The sequence below is a fragment of the Olea europaea genome, unplaced genomic scaffold (genome assembly GCF_002742605.1).
Source record: "Olea europaea var. sylvestris unplaced genomic scaffold, O_europaea_v1 scaffold2701, whole genome shotgun sequence".
NCBI classification, from domain to species: Eukaryota; Viridiplantae; Streptophyta; class Magnoliopsida; order Lamiales; family Oleaceae; genus Olea; species Olea europaea.
Genome location: NW_019245410.1, coordinates 63,062 through 84,353, shown reverse-complemented (window position 1 = coordinate 84,353; position 21,292 = coordinate 63,062). Strand labels below are relative to the sequence as shown.

Below are 21,292 nucleotides of genomic sequence, written 5' to 3'. Positions count from 1 at the left end.
AAAGTAAATTCTTTTATATAAATATGAGAAAAAATTAATTAAGCAAAACTGTTAGAAACAAAAATTACTAAAAAGGTTGAAAATAACTTTTACTTTTTTAAACCATAGCCAAACATGCTCGAAAAATACGAATCGGAGTTTGAAGAAGGAGAGGGCCAATTCCCGAAATGCCTTCGAAGGTCAACAAAAACAAAAAAAGAATAGTCGTTTGGGCTCATAATAAATTAAAAGTTGCTCCTGCTACTCAGCCGAGAGCTTGAGCATTGTACAGACGAGATTTTATGAAAAAAAATTCGTTTGAGGTTATCGACAAAAAAGATTTGTCTAAGCCACTACAAAATAAAAAAAAATCCCTTCTTTTTTCTTTTGATATCTCTGGGCCAATTAATTTTTTTTTTTAGAAATTGACCAATTTTTCCATTTTTTGGATTCCTTGGAAAAGGCGGTGAAAACTATCAAGCTGAAGTTCGGTAGGGACAGAGGGAATTTTCGATGGAGCGGCGGTCTTCCGGTCGAAAAACAACGTCGATGAAGGCGTTCTCGAGTGATATGTTCATTCCTTCTTAATGTCAAGTATAATTTCCCTTCAATATCTTGTATAATAACACCATGTTTAAAGTTTAGACTTCTAGATAATATTATTCAATATAACCTTGTTCGGTACCCATGATTTTTCAAAACACATTTTTTTTTTCTCTTTTATTTTCAATCACACATTATTCGATAAAATAATATTGCACCCAAATTCAAAAACTTCCTATTTTTTCGCATTCTCCAACAAAATAATATTCCAAAATACATTTTTTTGGAAAAAAGTGGGGCTCAATAGGTGCATACTATCTGCCATTCTAGGCAGATTTATGAAATTAGCGTTCATGTGAAATTTTGATGAAAATAATAAATTGAACCTCACAAAAATCCATTAATATGAAATATAAACCAATTCTCAATGAATGGTTGCAAAAATTATACAAAGTAATGTTATTTATCGTAAGTGGTGTTTATTATCAGTTAAGGAAGCAGAAGTTTTCCAAATTCTGAATCATTTTCAATATATGAGAAGACTCACTGTTGTCTATACTGATGACTAAGCGATGAATAACGCTATCTAAATAACAAATATAAATAGCAAGTACGTTGTGTACTTTTATAACGAATGATTTCTCCACAATGAAAAGATAATTTAAAATCATATGGCGCCCTCAACATAGTCTAATACTGAATACATATAGATAACATTGTAGAGAACTTCATTTTGCCTTTAACATTGTATTAGTAGAATTAAATCCATCTTACCGAAGATGTCCCTAAAGAACCGCACTTGACTTGAGAGGAGGAGGAGTTCGTGGACTATAAAGCAAAGATGAAAACCATGCAAGAGAAGATGGTGAAAAATTGAACCCAGGAGGAGTAAGGGCTCCAAAACTATAATCTAATGGCTTCACAACCTTTTTCTCATCTGTTTCGATCATAAAATCGCTGAATTTGGAACCTGATGGCGTTGTAACTTCATTAGGATGAACTAGTAGTTGCTGCCATGGTGGAGAGAGGCTGAGAGGTGGCGGTGCCACCTCCTGCAGCCGTGTTAAACGGAACTCCGTTGCACTAGTAAGCTTCTGAACAACCTTTTTAAAATTAACAGGATTCACCTTGTAGATTCTTGGTGGAGTTGGTGGCGAAGGTGCTATTGGTTTCTTCATCGGCTTCATTGGAAGTTGACGATCAGGATGGAGTGTAGAACAAAAACTCAAGGTACGTTTGCCTTTCTTTTCTTCTTCTTGGTACGAAAAAATCTTATCTGCACACGAAGAATAAGAAGAAGACGAAGATTAAAATGAATCGGAATACGAGTCCATTCTCGTTACCTTATTTATAAGATATGAACAATTGAAAAATTAAAGTAAAATCTTGAAAAAATAAGATGAAAATGTTACCAACTTTGGTGTTATATATATAGTAAATTGTATACAAGTTGCCAAGAGGCCATGTTCAAGGCCAATGGGAAAGAGAAAGAGACCTTGAATGAGCAAGTTCAGAGTTTTAGTTCTCGTGAAGCGACGGCGTTTTATTACACACTACGTTCTGGTGCACAAGTTTGACCGACATCATTTTTGGTTATAAAAAATGCCTCCATTATTGTTGGTTTGATTTTTTGACCTTAGTATTGTTGAATTTTTTATTATTGCACGTGTTATATAATAATGCAGTATTTATTACGGCCACTGGACCTAATGATTTGTCCATAATTTGTGTATGATTTAATAAAAATAAAATGGAGAGAAATGATCGCTTAAACATTATTACTTTGGTGAATAATTCATGGTAAATTTTAGCATTTAAATGATTTATCAATTATTTGATATGTCATGTTACTAATATTTATCTAAGAGATGATTTCTCATATAATGAAATTACAAGAAATGCAATTAATTATTTAACATAAATTTAATGATTTAGAGTGTATTGTGCAATTGAGTTAAAGAAGCGATCATAAATAGAGTGATCATGATATTGTGTGATGAGTGTATTAGAAGAGATGACAAGTAAGATCAAGTTTATTTAGCAGGAAAATCGAATAGGCTGTACAAAGACTAAAAAAGAGTAAAGAGGTTTTAATTTTTAACATCAACAAATCAAAATACCTTGCTCATACATTCATGCATTTCAACATTTGTGGTCTTTCATTCCGAAAAGTTCAATATTATTCATAGCATATAGACACAAGGACAAATCTCGATAAGAGAAGTAAAGGTGTGTATCTATAGTTTGGCTTAGTGTGATTTGGATGTCAAAGTAATCTAAGTACTTGGTAATGGGTTTGGGAAGCCTTTGAACTTTTAACTAGGCCTTAAAAAGGTCTTTGAAATTTTTTGTTCAATGTAAGTGTCTCTCACTTTGAAAGAATTTTATATTATGCGAAAAATGTAAGAGTTACGCTTATAAAAATTTAGAAATAGTGAAAAACTGCACGGAATGAGAATAAAAAATGTTCTTCTAGCCAACAATAAATTTACCAAAAATAAAAATATTTCAGGGTAATTGTTCCTATGTGCACATCAATTTATTACATTTTTCATTCTTTGAATAAATAGAGAATTGTTAAAGAAAGCAAAAATTTAGACGAGCAATGAATTAAAGAAATGTAATTGATTAATCTCGAGTCTTGACCAACTCGATCAATAAGTATTCGTCTAGTTTATTTTATACAATTTTTATGAGACAAAATAAGGATGAAATTATGAAATTAGCGTTGAAGATACATGGATTTGAGCCAAGAAATTATATTTTTTAATGATACTATTGATATTTACTCGTTTCTTATTTTATAAACGTTTGTGTTAGAATCATCTCATGTTTTATGATGCCTAAAGTTTAAATATACTACCTATCTCTCGAGCACGTTGAGAGTCGAGAAACTAGCACTGTACGACATATAATCTCTCATATTTTTAAGTTTTGATCGGTGAACTTATATTCTACGGTTTTTATATTTCTTTTACTTTGCAACACTTCTTGACACCATGAACTTGATATGTTCCCATTTAATAAATTCGTAAATACAAAAATAAATAAATAAATAGATTATGAAATNACTTCTTGACACCATGAACTTGATATGTTCCCATTTAATAAATTCGTAAATACAAAAATAAATAAATAAATAGATTATGAAATCTTTATGTTAAAAATAGAGTTAATTTGAGAAAATTTGAAGAACTTCATCCTGAACTTTTGTTATATACTTATTATATGCATATTTTCGGTCACTGATCAAATTCAAAAACTTTTACTTTTAAAATTCAATATCAGAACTAGGCTATTATGTCTTGTCCGTATCTCATATCTAGGTTCATAACTTTATAAATAGTGTGTATAAATAAAATATTGAACAAAACTAAACTTTTTTTTTTCCTGGTCGAGCTGACCCCACTTACTCGATTTACACCTCTATATTATTTCATTTTTTTTATATTCCACCCGTTCTTTAAAAATAGTTATGTTTTTCTTTTTCGTCTGTCCCAAATTTTTCTTATTTGAAAGTGTAATTGATATATTAGTTTCCTAATATGCCCTCTTTAATGTGTTTTATTATCACAAATATAATTTAATTACCTTAAATATTGATTGCATTAAAGTAAGGATATATTAAAAAGATAATAGTAATATTTATTATTTCAACTATATTAATTAAATTTTATTAATTTGTGTGAAAAAGAAGTAGGACTATCTTGACTACATTATGCAGTAATCATGTCCACTTACCCTTTTTGTTTATGGGAGAGAGCAAGTTGACATTGCATTCAACAAAAGCTGCTCATATGTATATATTTATTTTTAAGCTTATTTAAAAGTGCTACCTAAAGAGCAAACTTGTTACCATTTGACTCAGTTCCGATTGATCTCGGAAGCTAAGCTGAGTCACATAAGTACAACTTCAAATAATTGAGCGAGTCTGAATAGTCTAATTCAAAAACTGATTAATCCAAATCAAATCAAACCGATTAGATTGGGAGTTTTTTTTTTTTTTTTTCCTTATGTAACAAATCGATTGGGTTAGGATCTCTTAACAACTCAAAAGATCGGGTCAGTTTAATTTTGTGGGTTTATTGCAAAACTTAAATAAAAAATTATAATTTTCAACAAAATAAATATAATATGGCATTTCCTTACCACTTCTTTATTAGAATTTGTTGATTATTCCACTTTTTGGTTCTATAATTTGACATTCTAGTACGCATCAAATTGGAATTCATCCATCTCATTCAACTGTAGTTGTTTGGTAGAGACATACCTATAAGAGACTTGAAAACCGTGCAATAAGCTCATACCTCATCATTAGGCTTTTTAAACCAATCCTTCCTTGAAGCACTAACGGCTAATTCAAAATTCAATTTTAGTTGCCAATTGGAGATTTCAATTTGACTACTTGCTTGAGGTGATATGGAGTAGCAATTAAGTGTTTCACACCATCTTTAGCCAAAAGAGCCTGAAATTACTTGCTGCAAAATGCTTTCCTCCATTTAGAATGGCTAGAGACGAAAAAAGTTAACATTGATCTTTTTGAGAAAATTCCCAACCACTCGGACATTATTGGTAGGTAATGCCATAGTCTTGATCTATTTAGAGACACAATCCACTATACAAGTATATAAAGAAAGGAGAATGATGATGGAAAAGGATCATGAAATTAATACCTCAAACATCGGAAAATTCCATTTCAAGAATGCTGTTTGAAGGCATCTCATGCCTTCTTGAGAAATTTTTTATCGTGTGACATGTATAAAACTTCAAAACAAAGATGTGGGCATCCTTAAATAGTGTAGGTAAATGAAAGTTAGATTGTAGCATGTTGGTTGCAATTTTGATAGTCACGAAATATTCTCTATAGGGTGAATCATGACATTACTAATAGATAATTGTCATCTCGTGCCCTGGTAAACATCTTTTAATCACATATCAATACCCATTCTACATAGAATATGGTACTCCCAAAAGTAGTACTTTATCTCATATTAGATTTTCTTTTTGATGATGCCATAATTTGTCGGTGCTATATCACTGGTTAGGTAGTCCGTATAGTTAACATATATGGTGTGTCCTTTTCATTTTCCACTTGATTACCTCTACAACCCATTCATCTGGGAATTGCTTACTAATATCCTTTTCTTCTATCCATTCAAGCTACTCCAATGAAGATAAGTGAAGTGCTATCAAATTTTCACATCCTTTCTTGTTCCAAATCTCTAAGTCAAATTCGTAAAGAAGTAGCAACCGATGAATTAACCTTGTTGTTGCGTCCTTTTTGGCAAGCAAGTATATAGAGCTAAGTGTTCAGTATACACAATTACCTTCGATCCAATGAGATTAAATAAAAAATTGTCAAAGGCAAATACCACAACTAGTATCTTCTCAATAGTGGCATAGTTTAGTTGAACATTGATAAAAGTTCGACTGACAAAGTACTGTATCTATGCACTGGTCTAATATTGTTCCCACTACCTAGTCACTTGCATTACATATAAACTCAAGCACTAATGCCTTTTGTACATAATGGCTTGACAGAAATTTGAATTTTAGGGAAAACATGCTCCTCACGTTAGGGCTGCACAACAAAATCACGAAATTGCAAACCGAACCGAAACCATCGAGTTGAAACCGTTGGTTTGGGTCAATTTGGACCCTTGGTTTTTTTCCCTCAAACCGTTTCAAAATGGTTTGATTTAGGTTTTTATTTTCAAAAATCGTACAAAATCGAACCAAACCGTTTTAAAAATTTTTAATTAAAACATTAATTTTATTAGCTTAAAATTTTTACGGTTTTTACTTTTTAGAAAAATACCAATTTAACAATACAAATTACAGCCACTCTATTGAAATAATCATAAAAAATAAATTAGTTTCATCATTATTGACCTATGATTTAAAAAGTTTACAACATATGCCCTCATCTGATTTTTAAACTACACTAAAATTATTCCAAAATACATCAGCAAATCACGTCCAAAATTTCAAAAACCGTAACATAAACTCTCATTTCCTTAACATTTGATGCTTGTCTATCATTTTGAATGAATCGACAGTTGCCTTTATCTGTTAGTATATTAATTTCTACCTAAATCGCCTCTTTTTCTTCTCTTTCGATAAGTCTCAGATTCTCGTTCAAGACATTTTTTGTTATTCTTTCTTTTATTTGTTGTTTTTAATTTATTATACACTTAAGAATTGTGATTTTGATAGAAAAATAACTGTTTGTGTGGTTATATGATTAATGAACTTGTTTGTGGTTTTAAAAAAAAAATAAGGGACGATCTATATTGATTTTGTGAAAATGTTAAAGTTTCCTAACTAGTACTACTATGTTCTACTTTCATAAAGTAGTTAGAGAATGAAATTCGTCAATTCTCAATAAGTCGAAACTCTATCAATCTTTGGACATTTAATTATATCCCATTTAATTCTTATTTAACATCTCATTAGTGAGATGAAATTTTTTTAACCAAACTATAATAGCAAAATGTAATTTTACATTTACTAACCGTTATATGACAATATGAATGTCAAACAAGAAAAGGTAAATAAAAATGAAGAAATATGTATTTGTTCTATTAACATCTTTTAACAACAAACTTTGAAAATAATTTATTTATGGGTTTCATGGTAAATATGAATATAATTTAACATTTATCATTATTAGTTCTCGTTTAAACTTATATGTTAACTTATATTAAATATATTACTATAATGTTAATAGGCAAATCGCGGATTAAAATCGAACTAAATCGCAAATTATGGTTTGGTTTTGTTCGAAAAATAAAATAGTTTGGTTTGATTTAAAAAAATAAAAATCAAACCGCAAAAAATGGTTTTAATTGAAAATATAGCACAAATTTCCAAAATCGAACTGAGTTCACCCCTACCTCACGTGACCATAGCTTGGAGCAAATTTCTTTGACTTTCAAATGAATGACCAAACTGAAACATAAAGGAAAGCACATCACATGAAGAAGCCAGAGAAGTCCCGCCAAAGTATTATTTTTTCCCGCCTAATTTAGCGGTGCTATTTGTGAAATTAAGCGCCGATGAAGACGAAATCCCAAAATCCCATGAAGATCAAATTGAAGCCCTCGCTCGTCAACATTCCCCGAAATCAAAGCCCTTACTTGTTGATATTCCCCGAAATCAGGTAGTTGTCATTATGTTTTTATTGTTTCATTGTCCACTTAATGCCTCTTGTTATTTAGACCAGGAATAAGAAATTTATGTTTCCTTGGTACATTAGATTCTCTCCATAGAACACTGTGGTTAAGTTGAGCTTGTGTTAAGTTGAACTTGGTGGCCCATTGCTGAGCAAAATTTCAATGCATATAGGTTATATATAAGATGTTAGGGAGAAGCCTTCAGAATTTTCAGGGGATATCCAAAAGGGTCACACCTTTTAGATTTTGTTAGGTACCCTTGCTTTCTTGTTTTGCAAAGGTTATGAATAACATGTCAAATATGGTGTGGGATTGGGATGCCTACATTTGCTTATTGAAGTTGTCTGCATAGAAGGTTAACCTTAGCAATAGAGAGGCTTTTTTACTTTCTGCTTATTGGTTCCTGTCAATAATGTGGACAAAACATATTTTTGAACGTGTAATTTTCAATTGTTAATAAATGATGTGACCTCTGCTCCTCATTTTGATTGTGTTCTGTAGTGCTCCTGATTAACACACACTTCTATTTTTTTTCCTTTGAATATTGTAACACTTCTGATTGAAAAGTATTTTGTTGAATGTTGTCGCTCAATGTGTTACAGTAGAAGAAAATATGGAAGATACCCATGTTGAATTTTTGGTGGAGAGAGATGTTGACGAGAATGTTGTGGACAATCAGTGGAAGAGCAAACGTTAGGAGAAGATGGTCTGATGGTGCTGGAGGAGGGTATGACGTTCAAGGATGAGAAAGAATTGTGGGACTTCTATAAAGGATATATGTATTATGTTGAGTTTCCAATTAGGAGAAGGAATTTGAAAAAAGGAGACGATGGAAAAATGAAATATGTCACCTTCACATGTAGCCGTGAAGGCCGGAAAACCACTAATATAATCGATTCTTTGAAGCCCCAACCAACAATTCCAACAAATTGTAAAGCCAGAATCACTGCATATTCAGATATTCATGGGATCTGAAAAATTAACAAAGTCCACCTCGACCATAATTATAAAACAAGTCCTTCGAAATCGAGATTGTATCGTTGCAATTGTGAGATAAGTTCACATGTGAAACAGAAGCTTGAAGTAAATGATTTTGCTGGAATTTCATTGCATAAAAGTTACAACTCCGTAGTTGTTGAAGCTGGTAAATATGAAAATCTTACTTGCGTCGAAAATGACTGTCGAAATTATGTTAAACAAGTGAGAAGATTAAGACTTGGGGAAGGAGATGCCACAGCTATACAATCTTACTTTTTCAGGATGCAAGCCTAGTGCTCAGAATTCTACTTCAACATATATTTAGACGATGAGTCTCTTTGAGGAATTTTTGTGTGTAGATAATAGGTGTCAGCAAGTGTACAAGGAGTTTGGCGATGTTGTCACATTTGACACCACTCACTTAACTAAAAAGTAGGATATGCCTTTCGCCCTTTTGTTGGCATTAATCATCACGGACAATCTACTTTTTGCTCGGTTGTGATTTGTTATCCAGTGAGGACACAGATTTTTTGTGTGTGGGTATTTAGGACATGACTTCAGTGTATGTATAGAAAAGCTTCCAATAGAGTCATTACCGATCAAGATAAGGCAATGCAAAATGTAATTGAGATTATTTTTTCGAATACAAAATATAGATGGTGTTTGTGGCATATTTTGAAGAAATTGTCAGAAAATTTTGGATACCATGTTGATAAGGCTTCAATTTTTTCGAGCATACATAGATTAGTGTATGATTTACAATTTGTTGAAGATTTTGAAGATGGTTAGGGAGCGATGATCGACACGTATAATTTGTATAGTAATGATTAGTTATCAGGACCGTTCGCTAATAGAAGTCGTTGGGTTCCTTGCTATTTAAAGACCACATTTTAGGTTGAAATGTCAACAACTCAGGGCAATGAGACTATGAATGCATTTTTCGATGGGTATGTTCATACGAAGACCTCGTTGAAACAATTTGTCGAGCAATACGAGCGAGCACTGAGGAAGAATGTTGAAAAGAAGTTCCAGGCTGACTTCAAGTCATACTCACAAATGGTACCGTGTACAACAACGTTTGAAATGAGAAGCAGTATTAGAAGTGTTATACCATTTTAGGGAAATTCAGATCGGACTGACTGAGAAGGTTTATTGTGACATCATATTTACTACGGATGGTACTGTAGAGATGACCTGCGAAATAAGAGAACTTGTCATGTGTGATGAGGGACGAATCATAAAAAAATTCTTCGTCTCATTTAGGAGAGATTTTTGTGAAATTATTTGCAGTTGCCACTCATTTGAGTTCCAAGGAATTCGATGTCGACATGCTATCGTGGTATTGATCCATAACGATGTCACATCACTGCCTGAGAGGTATATACTACGACGATGGAAGAGAGATGTTTGTAGAGCACACACTAGGGTTGCAATGAATTACGATGGTTGTTAAGTACTCCAAAATAGTTGAGATACGACGATATGTGTCCGAATTTTGTGGAGGATGCAAACCTCATAGCCGATGATGAAGTACAGTCCCATGCGATAAAGGAATGGATAATAAATAAAAAAACAAGAGCTGCTCACAATAAAGTCAGATAGTGGGAGTAATATCATTTCACATGTTGGTAGTCAGCTCGACTCGCAGTGCAACGAATCCAAAGACAATGCCAGTGGGTGCGTACGCGATCCTATATCAACTAAGAGGAAGGGCACATTAAAGAAGCTTCGAAAGAAAAGTCCATTGGAGTCCTCTTCGAAGAAAACAAAGGTATGTTGGTCAGTCTTTTTATTAATTTAATGATATTCTGTTACAACAGATATGTAATACATGTTTACGTGTAGACTTCTACCAAAGGAAAAAGGCCAACATCGAGTCATAATAATACGCCATTGGTTGCACCTGTCGTTCAAGCATCTCAACAATATTTAATACAGACACGATTTTCGTATTCACAACTATTCTTGGTTAGTATATTTTAGTGATTTAGTTTATTATGATTTTTCATATGAAACTAATAGTTGAGTTATTGTTTGATGTAGGGCGATGTAGAAAGTCATTTTTACCCACAACACTTGCTGCACCAAGTTTGGTCTAGCCAACGTCAACAAATCTCATATTTACTTCCCAAGGTTTCCACATGTTTAAATCTTTCCATTTCCATTTGATTTTTTATTTGGTGTGTGCTTATGTTCATATTCTACAATAGGCCATTCGATTCCATACTACTATTTACATTTCCCCCAACAAAGAGGCCCTAGCTAAGGAACTGTGACTTCGAACAAGCAGTTCGGCAAGAAGTCGTGGTAAAGGCTCAATGGTGTATCTTGAGGTCTTTTTTTCAATATACATCCTACAAAAGGAACACCCCTCACTGATTCTCGAAAAAAGGGAAAGAAAAAGTGTTGGTCAGTTATCTATTCTGTTTTAAATTTTTGAGTTCGAGCTAAAGACCTCATTTCTTTGTTAAGGGCTGACATTTGGATAGTTTAGGATTTTTGCTTATGGTAATTATTGTTCTAATGTCTAATTATTGTTTATGGTGATTATTGTTCAAATACTTCATGTTCGTTATGCTATGAGCAACAACAGTTGGCCACCAATGTATTGTTGTCATTGTAGCCAGTGTATTAATCAGGACAAGTGTTTTTGGATTGTGAAAATAGTAAGACGAGGATGCTTTGTTACTGCATTTTTACTCTTAGTTGTAGTATTGTTATTATTTAGGGAAAATAGTACCATTGCTAATCAACTTGTACGTGATATCTTGAAGATTTGAGTGGACATCAGGTAAACTATTGTTTGTCTTCAAACAAGATAGTGGCTCAATACTAAACAAACATGGCTTAATAACCTGTCATGTCTCGAGATTGGACTAAGTATTTGACTTCAAAATTTTTTTATTAACGCAAGAATGAAATCAACCTTTACCTGTTGATTGCATACCCGACGTGCGTGAAATCATGCTAACATATTTAGTTCATGATGGGGTTAGTCCCTACCTAGAGTGGTCAAATATGTCCTTACTTCGCTCGAGAGGTACACAAACCCCCAAACTTATTCTTTTCACTCAATTATACCGGGGTTGTGTTTTAAAGTTAGGATTTTAGGTAACTGCAGTCCTTACCCTCTCTTAATTTTGATAGATCTCACTATCACAAGTTCACATGTCAAAAAATGAAGTCTCTCCCAGATTTGATTGCTTCAATACTTAAGATTAAACTAAGTTATTAGGCTCGCATCAAAGGTATAGTTTTTTCAACCAAATGTCCAAGGGCCTCTTGATATTATCGTGTCTTTTCTCACATATTTTCTAACAAATGAAGGCTCTTCCAAATTTGATTGCTTCAACACTTAAGATTAAACTAAGTTACTAAGCTCGCATCAAATGTATAGTTTCTTCAACCAAATGTCCAATGGCCTCTTGATGTTATCATGCCTTTTCTCACTTATTTTTTGATAATTTTTTTTTTGCGTCATCTTCTCATTTGCTTTCTGTATAACCCCTGTAGCGAGTTTTAGGCCGATGCTCCCAAACCAATTGGCTTTAAGGCGTCAGGTTTTAAACCCTTGCAGATTTATTCACTCGATTTATAAAGGTTCGATCAAATGACGTTTTATTCACCTCTTCCCCTCTTACTTTCTATATGATCCATGTGATGAGCTTTGGGTCGATGCCTTTTAAACCAGTAGGTTTTGGGTTATCAGATTTTGAAATATTCTTACAAGCTTACTTGCTCGAATAATAAAGGCATGGAAAAATGTGTCCTATTTTCACAAGTTAGATTTATGCCCTTTATTGTTTTTCTAGACATTTGGCCTCCAAAACGAACCCCCAATTTAATATTTTCATCTAATTTTTATTTCACTGATCTAGGCAATCCACACAATCGAATTCATGCACAGAGCACCCACTTATCTCAATGCTTTCCAATGATTGCTCAACCATCTCCAAACCGTCTTAAGGTGGTTTACTATTTGATTTAGTAGAGGGTTATCATTCTTCTCCTACTTTATGCTCAAAACCCCAATCACTAACCTAACATGTCGAGCATGAGTAACGTGCATAAAGAATGTCAAGTATTACATCAATAAGTATTGATTAATCTATTCAGTATCATATCTACAGTTTGTAATTTATACCAGTTTAATATTCACATTATAGTCGGCAAGGCTATCAAGCCCCCACAAGCATGCAAGAATGAAAATATAGCAAATTGAATAAAATGCAAAGAATTTTTTTTAACACTCATCAAGACATAATATGTAGTCATGAAACATAGATATTAATAAATATAGGCAAAATGATGAAAAGATGTTCGTGTCCAAGATTATGTCACCCACCCTCAAATTTAGATAATGCATTGTCCTCAATGTGAAGATGAAATAAAAGTGTAAACAGGCATAATGGAAGGACAATAATAAACTAAAAGTGCAAGATAGGTTACGAGTACTTCCCTGATCTATATGGAGGTGGTGAATGAAAACTAGGACCCGCAGCGTTTCTCCTTTTCCTGTGACATTCCTTTTGGCGGCATCCTGTAAAAGTGCAAAGTATGCGTATTAGTTCACATGGTGTAAACAGATGCAACTAAGGCAAGAAATAACCTACATAGTGCACAAATCCCTCAAACTTGCTTCAAGTGTATGTGTATATTGTTGGTGTGCAGAATGCATAATTTATGTCTCAACATAGGGTTTATATCACAAACATGTGAATCACCAACGAAACTTCACTCAAAACATGCACTTTGTTCAATTTGACACATGACTGTCTAAAATAGGACTTCAACCTCATGACTCGTGCTCAGTGCATTGGGACTCGTGTGGACCATGCCTAGACTCCATGTGCTAGGAATGTATGATCGATGACCTAAAACTATTGATAATGCTAAAAAAATTGAAAAGTTCCCAAACTATTGCAAAACGAAGTAAATGAAAGGATAAAAACGTTGGGTTGCCTCCCAACCAATGCTATTTTATAGTCGATAGCTCGACTTTTGGCATAGGTGTGTTATGGCACTTCAAATATGGCTTGGGGGGTCCTGCGTAGTTTGTTCGATATGGTCTTGTTCCGCATTGCAGTTATCTTCCACACTTGAAACCTGTCATTTTTCAAGTGGTGTGACTCTCCCTCACCATCCATTTGAGACTCCACGGTGTATACCTCGATCTCCTTTGAATCAGTGAGAGTGGATTGAGGGTGCATCATATCGGCCTCCTGAATGTTTGGCGGTTTCTTCAACTTGTAATTGTAGGGAATTCCGATGTCAATCACATCAATCTGGAAACGGGTGTCTAGCTCGGTGGGATATTTCATTGCTTTAAAAATATTAAAAGAGGCCTGCTCCTCCCCCAGTCTCAGAGTCAATTGTCCTTGTTGCACATCTATGAGAGCTCTTGCAGTTGCCAAACATGGTCACCCCAATATGATAGGCATGTCCTTATCTTCTCCATGTCCAAAATTAAAAAGTCCGCTGGGAATATAAGTTTATTCACTTTGACCAATACATCTTCGATAATCCACTCGTGGATATGTAAGTGATCGATCAGCTAGCTGTAGAGTTACTGTAGTTGCTTTAGGCTCTCCCAATCATAGTTTCCTGAAAATAGAGAGTGGCATCAAGTTAACACTCACATCAAGATCACACAATGCTTTATTAAAATAAAAATCACCAATTGTGCAAGGGACGGTGAAACTCCCTGGATCTTTTAATTTTGGTGGGAGCTTTTTCTGGATCCTAGCGCCGCTTTCTTTGGTTAACATCACCATTTCATATTCCTCTATCTTGCATTTATTTGTTAAGATGTCCTTCAGAAACTTGACATAGCTGGGCATTTGGAGTAGTGCATCGACGAACGGGATGTTTATGTGGAGCTTTTTAAAGATTTCGAGGAACTTCTTATATTGCTGCTCTATCTTGTGCTTCCTTAACCTATGTGGAAGTGGAATGGGTAGCTCATAAGGGTTAACTGGAATGGTGGCCTTCTCCCGTGACATCTCTGAACTCTCCTTTGGTGTGGATTCACGTGTCTGCTCGTTTTTCTGTACAATCTCTTCTTTTGTAGAGGGTCTTGTTTCATTGTTTACACTCAACCTTTCAACATTTCTTTTGGGTAGTTGCATCCCATTTCGAGTTGTGATTGCTTGAACATGCTCCCTGGGATTCAACTCAGTATTGCTTGGTGAAGTATCTGATGCCTTTTTCTTCATAGCGAGTGTCATCTGTCCCATCTGCATCTACAAGTTCTTAATTGCAGTACCCTGATTTTGGAGGGTAGTTTCAATTTTCCTTATGAACTGATTATTTGCTTCCATGTATTTTTCAGTCTTTTCCATCAACTTTGCAAACATCTCTTCCAATTGAAGTGTTTTCTCTTGCTGAAATTGCCTCTGGGATCTATTCTGATTTTGTGTACCACCACATGAGAGATTTGGATGTTCTTTCCAACTGGGATTGTAAGTGTCTGAATTTTGATAGTTCTGTTGATGTTGACCCCATTGTTTGTACTCTATTTGTTCCATTCTCTGTGATAGAATTGGGCATTCTGTCATACCATGATTCGCTCCACATTCTTCACAATTTAGTTTTCGTACATATGTTACATTCGCGGACTGTGATATGATTTCCACCTTTTGAAATAGTGAGTCAATCTTTGTTGATAAGGCTGAATATGTATCTACCTTATAGACACCCAGAGGCTTCTTTTGAATCACCCGCTCAGAGGACCATATGGCTGAAGTGGTAGCCATTCTCTCAAACAATTCTAGTGCTCCATCGATTGTTCATGTGGAAATTGAGCCATCTGATGATGAGTCCACCATACTTTTGAAGTACAGGAGTAACCTTGTATAGAAGAATCGAATTTGGATCTTTTTGTTAAACCCATGTTGAGGGCACTTTCGAAGCATATTCTTGAACCTATTCCAGGCTTCGTCAAATGATTCGGATTCTCCCTGGCTGAAAATGGAGATTTCGTGTCTCATTTTAGCTATCTTGGCTGGTGAGAAGTACTTCGTGCAGAATTTGTGAGCCAGGTCGTTCTAAGTACTGATGCTTGCAATAGGAAGCGAATCTAACCATTCAAGTGCCTTGTCCCATAGCATATGTGGAAATAGCCTTAGCCTAATAGTATCGTCCGAAATTCCTTGATATCTGAAATGTTGGCACATATCCAAGAACCAAGATATCTGTGTACGTGAATTTTCTTCAGCTCTGCCATAAAATTGATGTCTATTCTGGAATAGATGTATGACATTGGTCTTCAACTGGAAGTTTGGTTTCCCAAACCGTGGATACACTATACTGGACTAGCTTTGAATCAATTGAGGAGTGAAGAAATCTCCCAAAATTTCATTTCCTTCATCAACCGCCTCTCCTTCATTAGCTTGAAAAATGGGGTTGTTCTGTAAGTTAGCCATTTGTACTTGTTGTTATTGACGTGCTTCTCTATTTTTTCGTTGCAATCGGTGAAAGGTTCGCTCCGGGTCTGCTGGAATTAATTCTCCTCCCGTCATTGTAACATACAACTCTGCGAGAAAATCAATAGTAGCACTCAGATTCAATCAACATAAATAACTAAAATAAAAATAAAACAAAATGCCTAAACGAAATCAAATGAATAAATAAAAATGAAAATTGAAAGTTCGAATTAGTGCCTAAAAAGACATAAAATTAAACTAAACTCAATCCCCGGCAACAGCGCCAAAAACTTGTTCACGAAATATTTTCTTTCGATTTAAATCACCGCAAATGGACAGCTTGTTAACAAGTAACAAAGTGGATAAACTGAGTCCGAATATCGTCCCACAAAGATTGATTAGTTTAATTTTACCTAACTTGGCCTTAATCGAAAATGATTTGTCAAACGTGAATTGTAGTGACTTAAATTAACCTTACTTGGACTAAATATGCAAATATGTATGATTTGAATGAACTAAAATGCTTATAAGTTGGTGTACTCAATGAATATAAAAGTGCACTAGGAACACGAATTTCCAATCAATGCTCAATTTAACATTAATTCCACACTTTGACAACACGATGACATTTTGAAGAATCAATACTCCTAAATCTATCCAACACTCTCTCTTGAGATGAATTGAACATATTCTCATACACGACCAGCCTATATCTCTATGACAGATGCAAATATATGAGAATGCATGTAGTTTTGTGAGTACTTAGAGATTCACGCAAAGTATAGGGGTATATTTCTATCCCCTATCGAACCCTACGATAATTTATTCATTGTTGAATTTATTCATCTTCTTTCGAATAGATGAAACAAATCACCAAAACTCATACAATTATGGGCCCATAATCATGGAAGCAATTAAATGCATATAAATCATTCAAAACAATCAATACGTATTTTAGTGTCAAAATACGGAACAAATAATTAAATATCACGTTACAAGGTTCATCGATCTCCTAGTATAGATTTTTCTAGCCTAACATGATAGGAAGAAGAACATAACAATAAAAATCAAGAAAAGATATCACTCTATTGAAATTCTTAAAGTGAGATCTTGAATCTTGAATTGAATCTTATTGTTCTTCCTTCTTCATGCTCTTCAAATCCTCCCAAAACAATGTATAATGTGTGGTGTCTGTTTTTGGACTTCCATAGGGCTTTAAAAGACTTCCAAAATTTGTTTCCATAAAAGTTTTAATCAGAAAAAGAAACTAGAAAATTTTCGCCGCGATTGGCCTGGGCTGTCGCTCAGGTAAAACTCGGGCTATCGTCCAGGCAAACATTTTCTTCTCAGTAATAAGAAAAACATATGGGGCAATCGCCCGGTTTTTATAATTGGGTTGTCGCACCAAGCAAAATTTCTTCCATATGTTGCATTTTAGCTCTCAAAGTCGATTTTTGATTCTTTCAAGCCCTTTCTCTTGCAATTTCAACTCTTTGACTTTCATTTGCATCCAATTGAACCCCAAAAATCTTTAATCTTCATTTTGTGATCCGAATCAACTATTGAAATGTTGCAATTTAGTCCTCATACTTTGGATTTCCTTCCTTTTTGGTTCTTTTTCGTTTCTTTTCTCTTGAATTTCTCCACATTCATCAATATAGTCCTACAAAATATAATTATATAGAATTAAGTCATAATTTAAACTCTTTGATCATAATTAAGTTATATTTGTGAACTACATAAGTGTGTAAAAACACACTTATCATCAGGCATGTAATACTAAATTGAGGTATTGTTGGAAAAAGGTCAAATTTGAGTGGGCATTATGCATGTTATGTCTAGGCATCTTCTCTTTCAATTTATTTACCTAATCAATTGAGTTATTGTTAATTAAATGGTTTGCTATAAAGAGAGGTAACTAAGCTCTAATAGAGCCCCATAGATTTTCATTTTTCTACCATTAACAAAACTGAAGCAGAATGAGCTACAATTTTGTATTGGAGGTATTCCATCCAATGATCAAACTTTGAATGGTGAAGAAACAAGGGAAATGACACACAGATGCTAAAATAAGAAAATACCCAAAAAATAATACAATACAAACATTTTACTCATGATACCATACATTTAAAAAAGAGGGCTTTCATGGCATTCTTTGAAAATGAATATTGTGGGTTCTTCAATTTTTTTCATCATCTCTCGATATTACAAACCCAAACACAAAACTATTTTGGGTGCAAGAATTAATATAACTAATAATCACGCCAGCCCTTTTTCTTCTCCATTATCGTTCGAGGGCTCTTTTCCTTTGCGAAATGTCACGTTCAACGAAATCTCGATGTTTCGTTTCTCGACAATTCAAGCTAGATGTTTGAACGTGCTTGACAAATTGTCGATTTCCTCATTGGCAGTAGGATTCATCACTTTCTCATTAATGACACTCGACTCTCCACTTGATTCTTCTGTTCTTACTCAGTCAAAAAATTCGCAAGAGCTGTTGCAAGTTCTAAATAGTCTACCTTTGTTATTGCCTTCCTTTTCAACCACGAAACATTTTTGAATTCCAACTGCACACCGTGAACAACGAACTTTCCTCTTGCAATCTTTGAAGTAGTGCTCTATGCTTCTACAACTGTGACAAACACCATAATTCCTCCCTCTCATCCCTACGTGGCAAACAATATTTAGAGGATTTCATTACAAACTAAAATGAAATATAGATCCCGAAAAAATAGCTCGATTAAAACTTAAGCAACATTCTATACCACTATAGGAATCGAACAAATAAATTCTACTATAAAATGTAGAATTCAAATAACATTCCAGCAACTGTCTTGTGCTGCACTTACAGGTATAATTGAAAATCATCAAAGAGGAATGGAATACTGTCATCACAAGAAAAATAGACCATATAAATCACAATTTAAAAGTGCTATCATTTCACTTCTCTAGCCAAATACAGTGATTTAATACTTCTAAACAAATAGATCATGAAAGTAATTTATCATCTAAACTCTATAGGACCAATTTCAACAAGCTATAAATGCCTCTATTTTTCTGTACATATCAAAATAATGAAAAATTCAATAATGAAAGTTTAAATCGGAACAAGAAAAAATCCATTCAATGCATACCATGCCATAAGCTACAGATCAACATGTTTTAAAGAACATGAATATTATTCAAAAACCAAAAAAACAAAAAAACAAAAAAAACAAAAAACAAACAAACATACCTTCACAACAAATGTGCAAAGGATATGAAACAAATAATAATCTTTACTCGCAAATTGGGTCGGAGATAAGGTCTGAAGACGTTGGCCTCTCAACGGAACCGTTGAATGACACTGGCCGGAGATAGTCCCGACTGTGATGGGAAAATGGGTAAGAGATAAGGGTTTATGTAAGAGTAATAGTTATACAGTTGAAAACCTTGAGCTTATTCACGGTTCAATTGAGCGAAATTTGACGGAGAAGGAAACCAAGTTGGCGGTGTAATCTTGATGGGTGTGTTTCTCTTCGATCGAGAGGTCCATTTAGTAGGAAAATGTATTTGGTGGAAGGTGGGGAGAAATGGGGCGTTTCGTATTGTCTCGAGTTATTAGACATTTGGTTAATTTATTATTATTTTTTATTTGTTGCCAGCTCATCTAGAAAATTTCTGTCAATCGAATTTCTGTACGCCTAGCCGAATTGAAACTCGAGTGGTATAATTCAATCCAGTACAATGATCACAATTGTTGAAACAAAATTTTCCTTTAGAGTCTAAATGATTTGAGATGCTCTTCACAAAAATCAAAATTTACATCTTTCTCAAGTAGGCTGCACAAAAGCTTTGTTATCCTAGAAAAAATCCTCAATGAACCGACTCCAGAATGCATCGTGCCTCATAAAGCTTCGAAGACCCTCGACTAAAGTTGGTGGAGGAAGTTTCTCAATAACTTGAATTTTTGTGTGTTTGCTCCAATTCCCTTGAGTGACTTTTTATCCAATGATGACTCTAATCGCACGTATAAATGTATAAAAACACACTTGTCAACTATCAAGCAAACTATATACTCATTTATTTCAATCCTTTAAAGTTTGGGCAAACAGTGAGGCGAGTGCTAAATTGAAAAACCCCCTCAGGTTCTTTCAGACCGTAAAAGCCCTAAACCCTTCGGCAACCAAGCAGCGGAACTAACTCTCTCTTCCTCTCTCTACGATTTTCGCACCCTAACTCAACCATGACGGAGATAAAGCTCTCGGAGATGCGGGATTTGACCCGAATCGAAAGAATCGGAGCCCATTCCCATATCCGGGGTCTGGGATTGGATTCGGTTCTTGAGCCACGTGTCTCCTCGGAGGGCATGGTGGGCCAGACCTCCGCCCGCAAAGCCGCTGGAGTAATTGTCAAGATGGTCCAGGAGGGGAAAATTGCAGGTCGGGCTGTTCTTCTTGCGGGCCAGCCCGGCACTGGAAAAACCGCTATTGCAATGGGCATGGCGAAGTCCCTCGGACAAGAGACCCCTTTTGCTATGATGGCCGGGAGTGAGCTGTTCTCTCTCGAGATGTCAAAAACAGAGGCTCTAATGCAGGCGTTTAGGAAAGCGATTGGGGTAAGGATTAAGGAGGAAACGGAGATTATTGAAGGGGAGGTGGTGGAGATACAGATCGATAGGCCGGCAGTGTCAGGGGCGGCGTCTAAGACAGGGAAGTTGACATTGAAGACAACGGAGATGGAGACTGTGTATGACTTGGGTGCAAAGATGATTGAGGCATTGGGGAAGGAGAAAGTTCAGAGTGGGGATGTTATTGCTATTGATAAGGCCTCTGGGAAAATTACAAAGCTTGGAAGGTCATTCTCGAGGTCTAGAGATTATGATGCAATGGGGCCGCAGACCAAGTTCGTGCAGTGTCCTGATGGGGAACTGCAGAAGAGAAAGGAAGTCGTGCATTGTGTGACACTTCACGAGATCGATGTTATCAACAGCAGGTATATCATGAGTTTATGTTCACATTATAAAGATTGTTTCTTGCTAGCATAAGTTAGAGCACCTCCAATGCATTCCGTAGATTGCCAAATAGAAAGACTTCCAATCTGCTTGGCATTAATGTCTAATGAATAGAAGGCCTTGTTCAAATTTCTTCTTCAATGGATTTTGTCTATAATTCAAATTTCATCTCTAATGTATGTTTAAATTTTTATTTTTAT

The 21,292-nt window shown here is 34.7% G+C and overlaps 2 protein-coding genes across 2 annotated transcripts in view; one reads left to right on the top strand and one right to left on the bottom strand.

Moving 5' to 3' along the window:
- Positions 1 to 1,307: 1,307 nt before the first annotated feature.
- Positions 1,308 to 13,996, bottom strand: LOC111383483. Its single transcript, XM_023007591.1, has 2 exons — positions 13,816 to 13,996; positions 1,308 to 1,798 (listed from the first exon to the last, which is right to left on the bottom strand). Exons 1-2 carry the CDS (start codon positions 13,994 to 13,996, stop codon positions 1,308 to 1,310), a joined length of 672 nt encoding a protein of 223 aa, XP_022863359.1.
- Positions 13,997 to 20,173: 6,177 nt separating this feature from the next.
- Positions 20,174 to 21,292, top strand: part of LOC111383482 (ruvB-like 2) — a 5,449-nt gene continuing 4,330 nt past the window's right edge. Inside the window, exon 1 of the mRNA XM_023007590.1 lies at positions 20,174 to 21,073. Coding sequence (XP_022863358.1) covers positions 20,325 to 21,073 — 749 coding nt within the window. The 5' untranslated portion in view covers positions 20,174 to 20,324. The remainder of the gene's footprint in view (positions 21,074 to 21,292) is intronic.

Excerpts from the sequence above, each read along its gene's own strand:
- LOC111383483 (XM_023007591.1), bottom strand. The coding sequence starts at position 13,996 with ATGAAATATCCCACCGAGCTAGACACCCGTTTCCAGATTGATGTGATT. Across the intron at positions 1,799-13,815 it reads CGTGGAGTCTCAAATGGATG|ATAAGATTTTTTCGTACCAA; the intron begins GTGAGGGAGAGT and ends CTTCGTGTGCAG.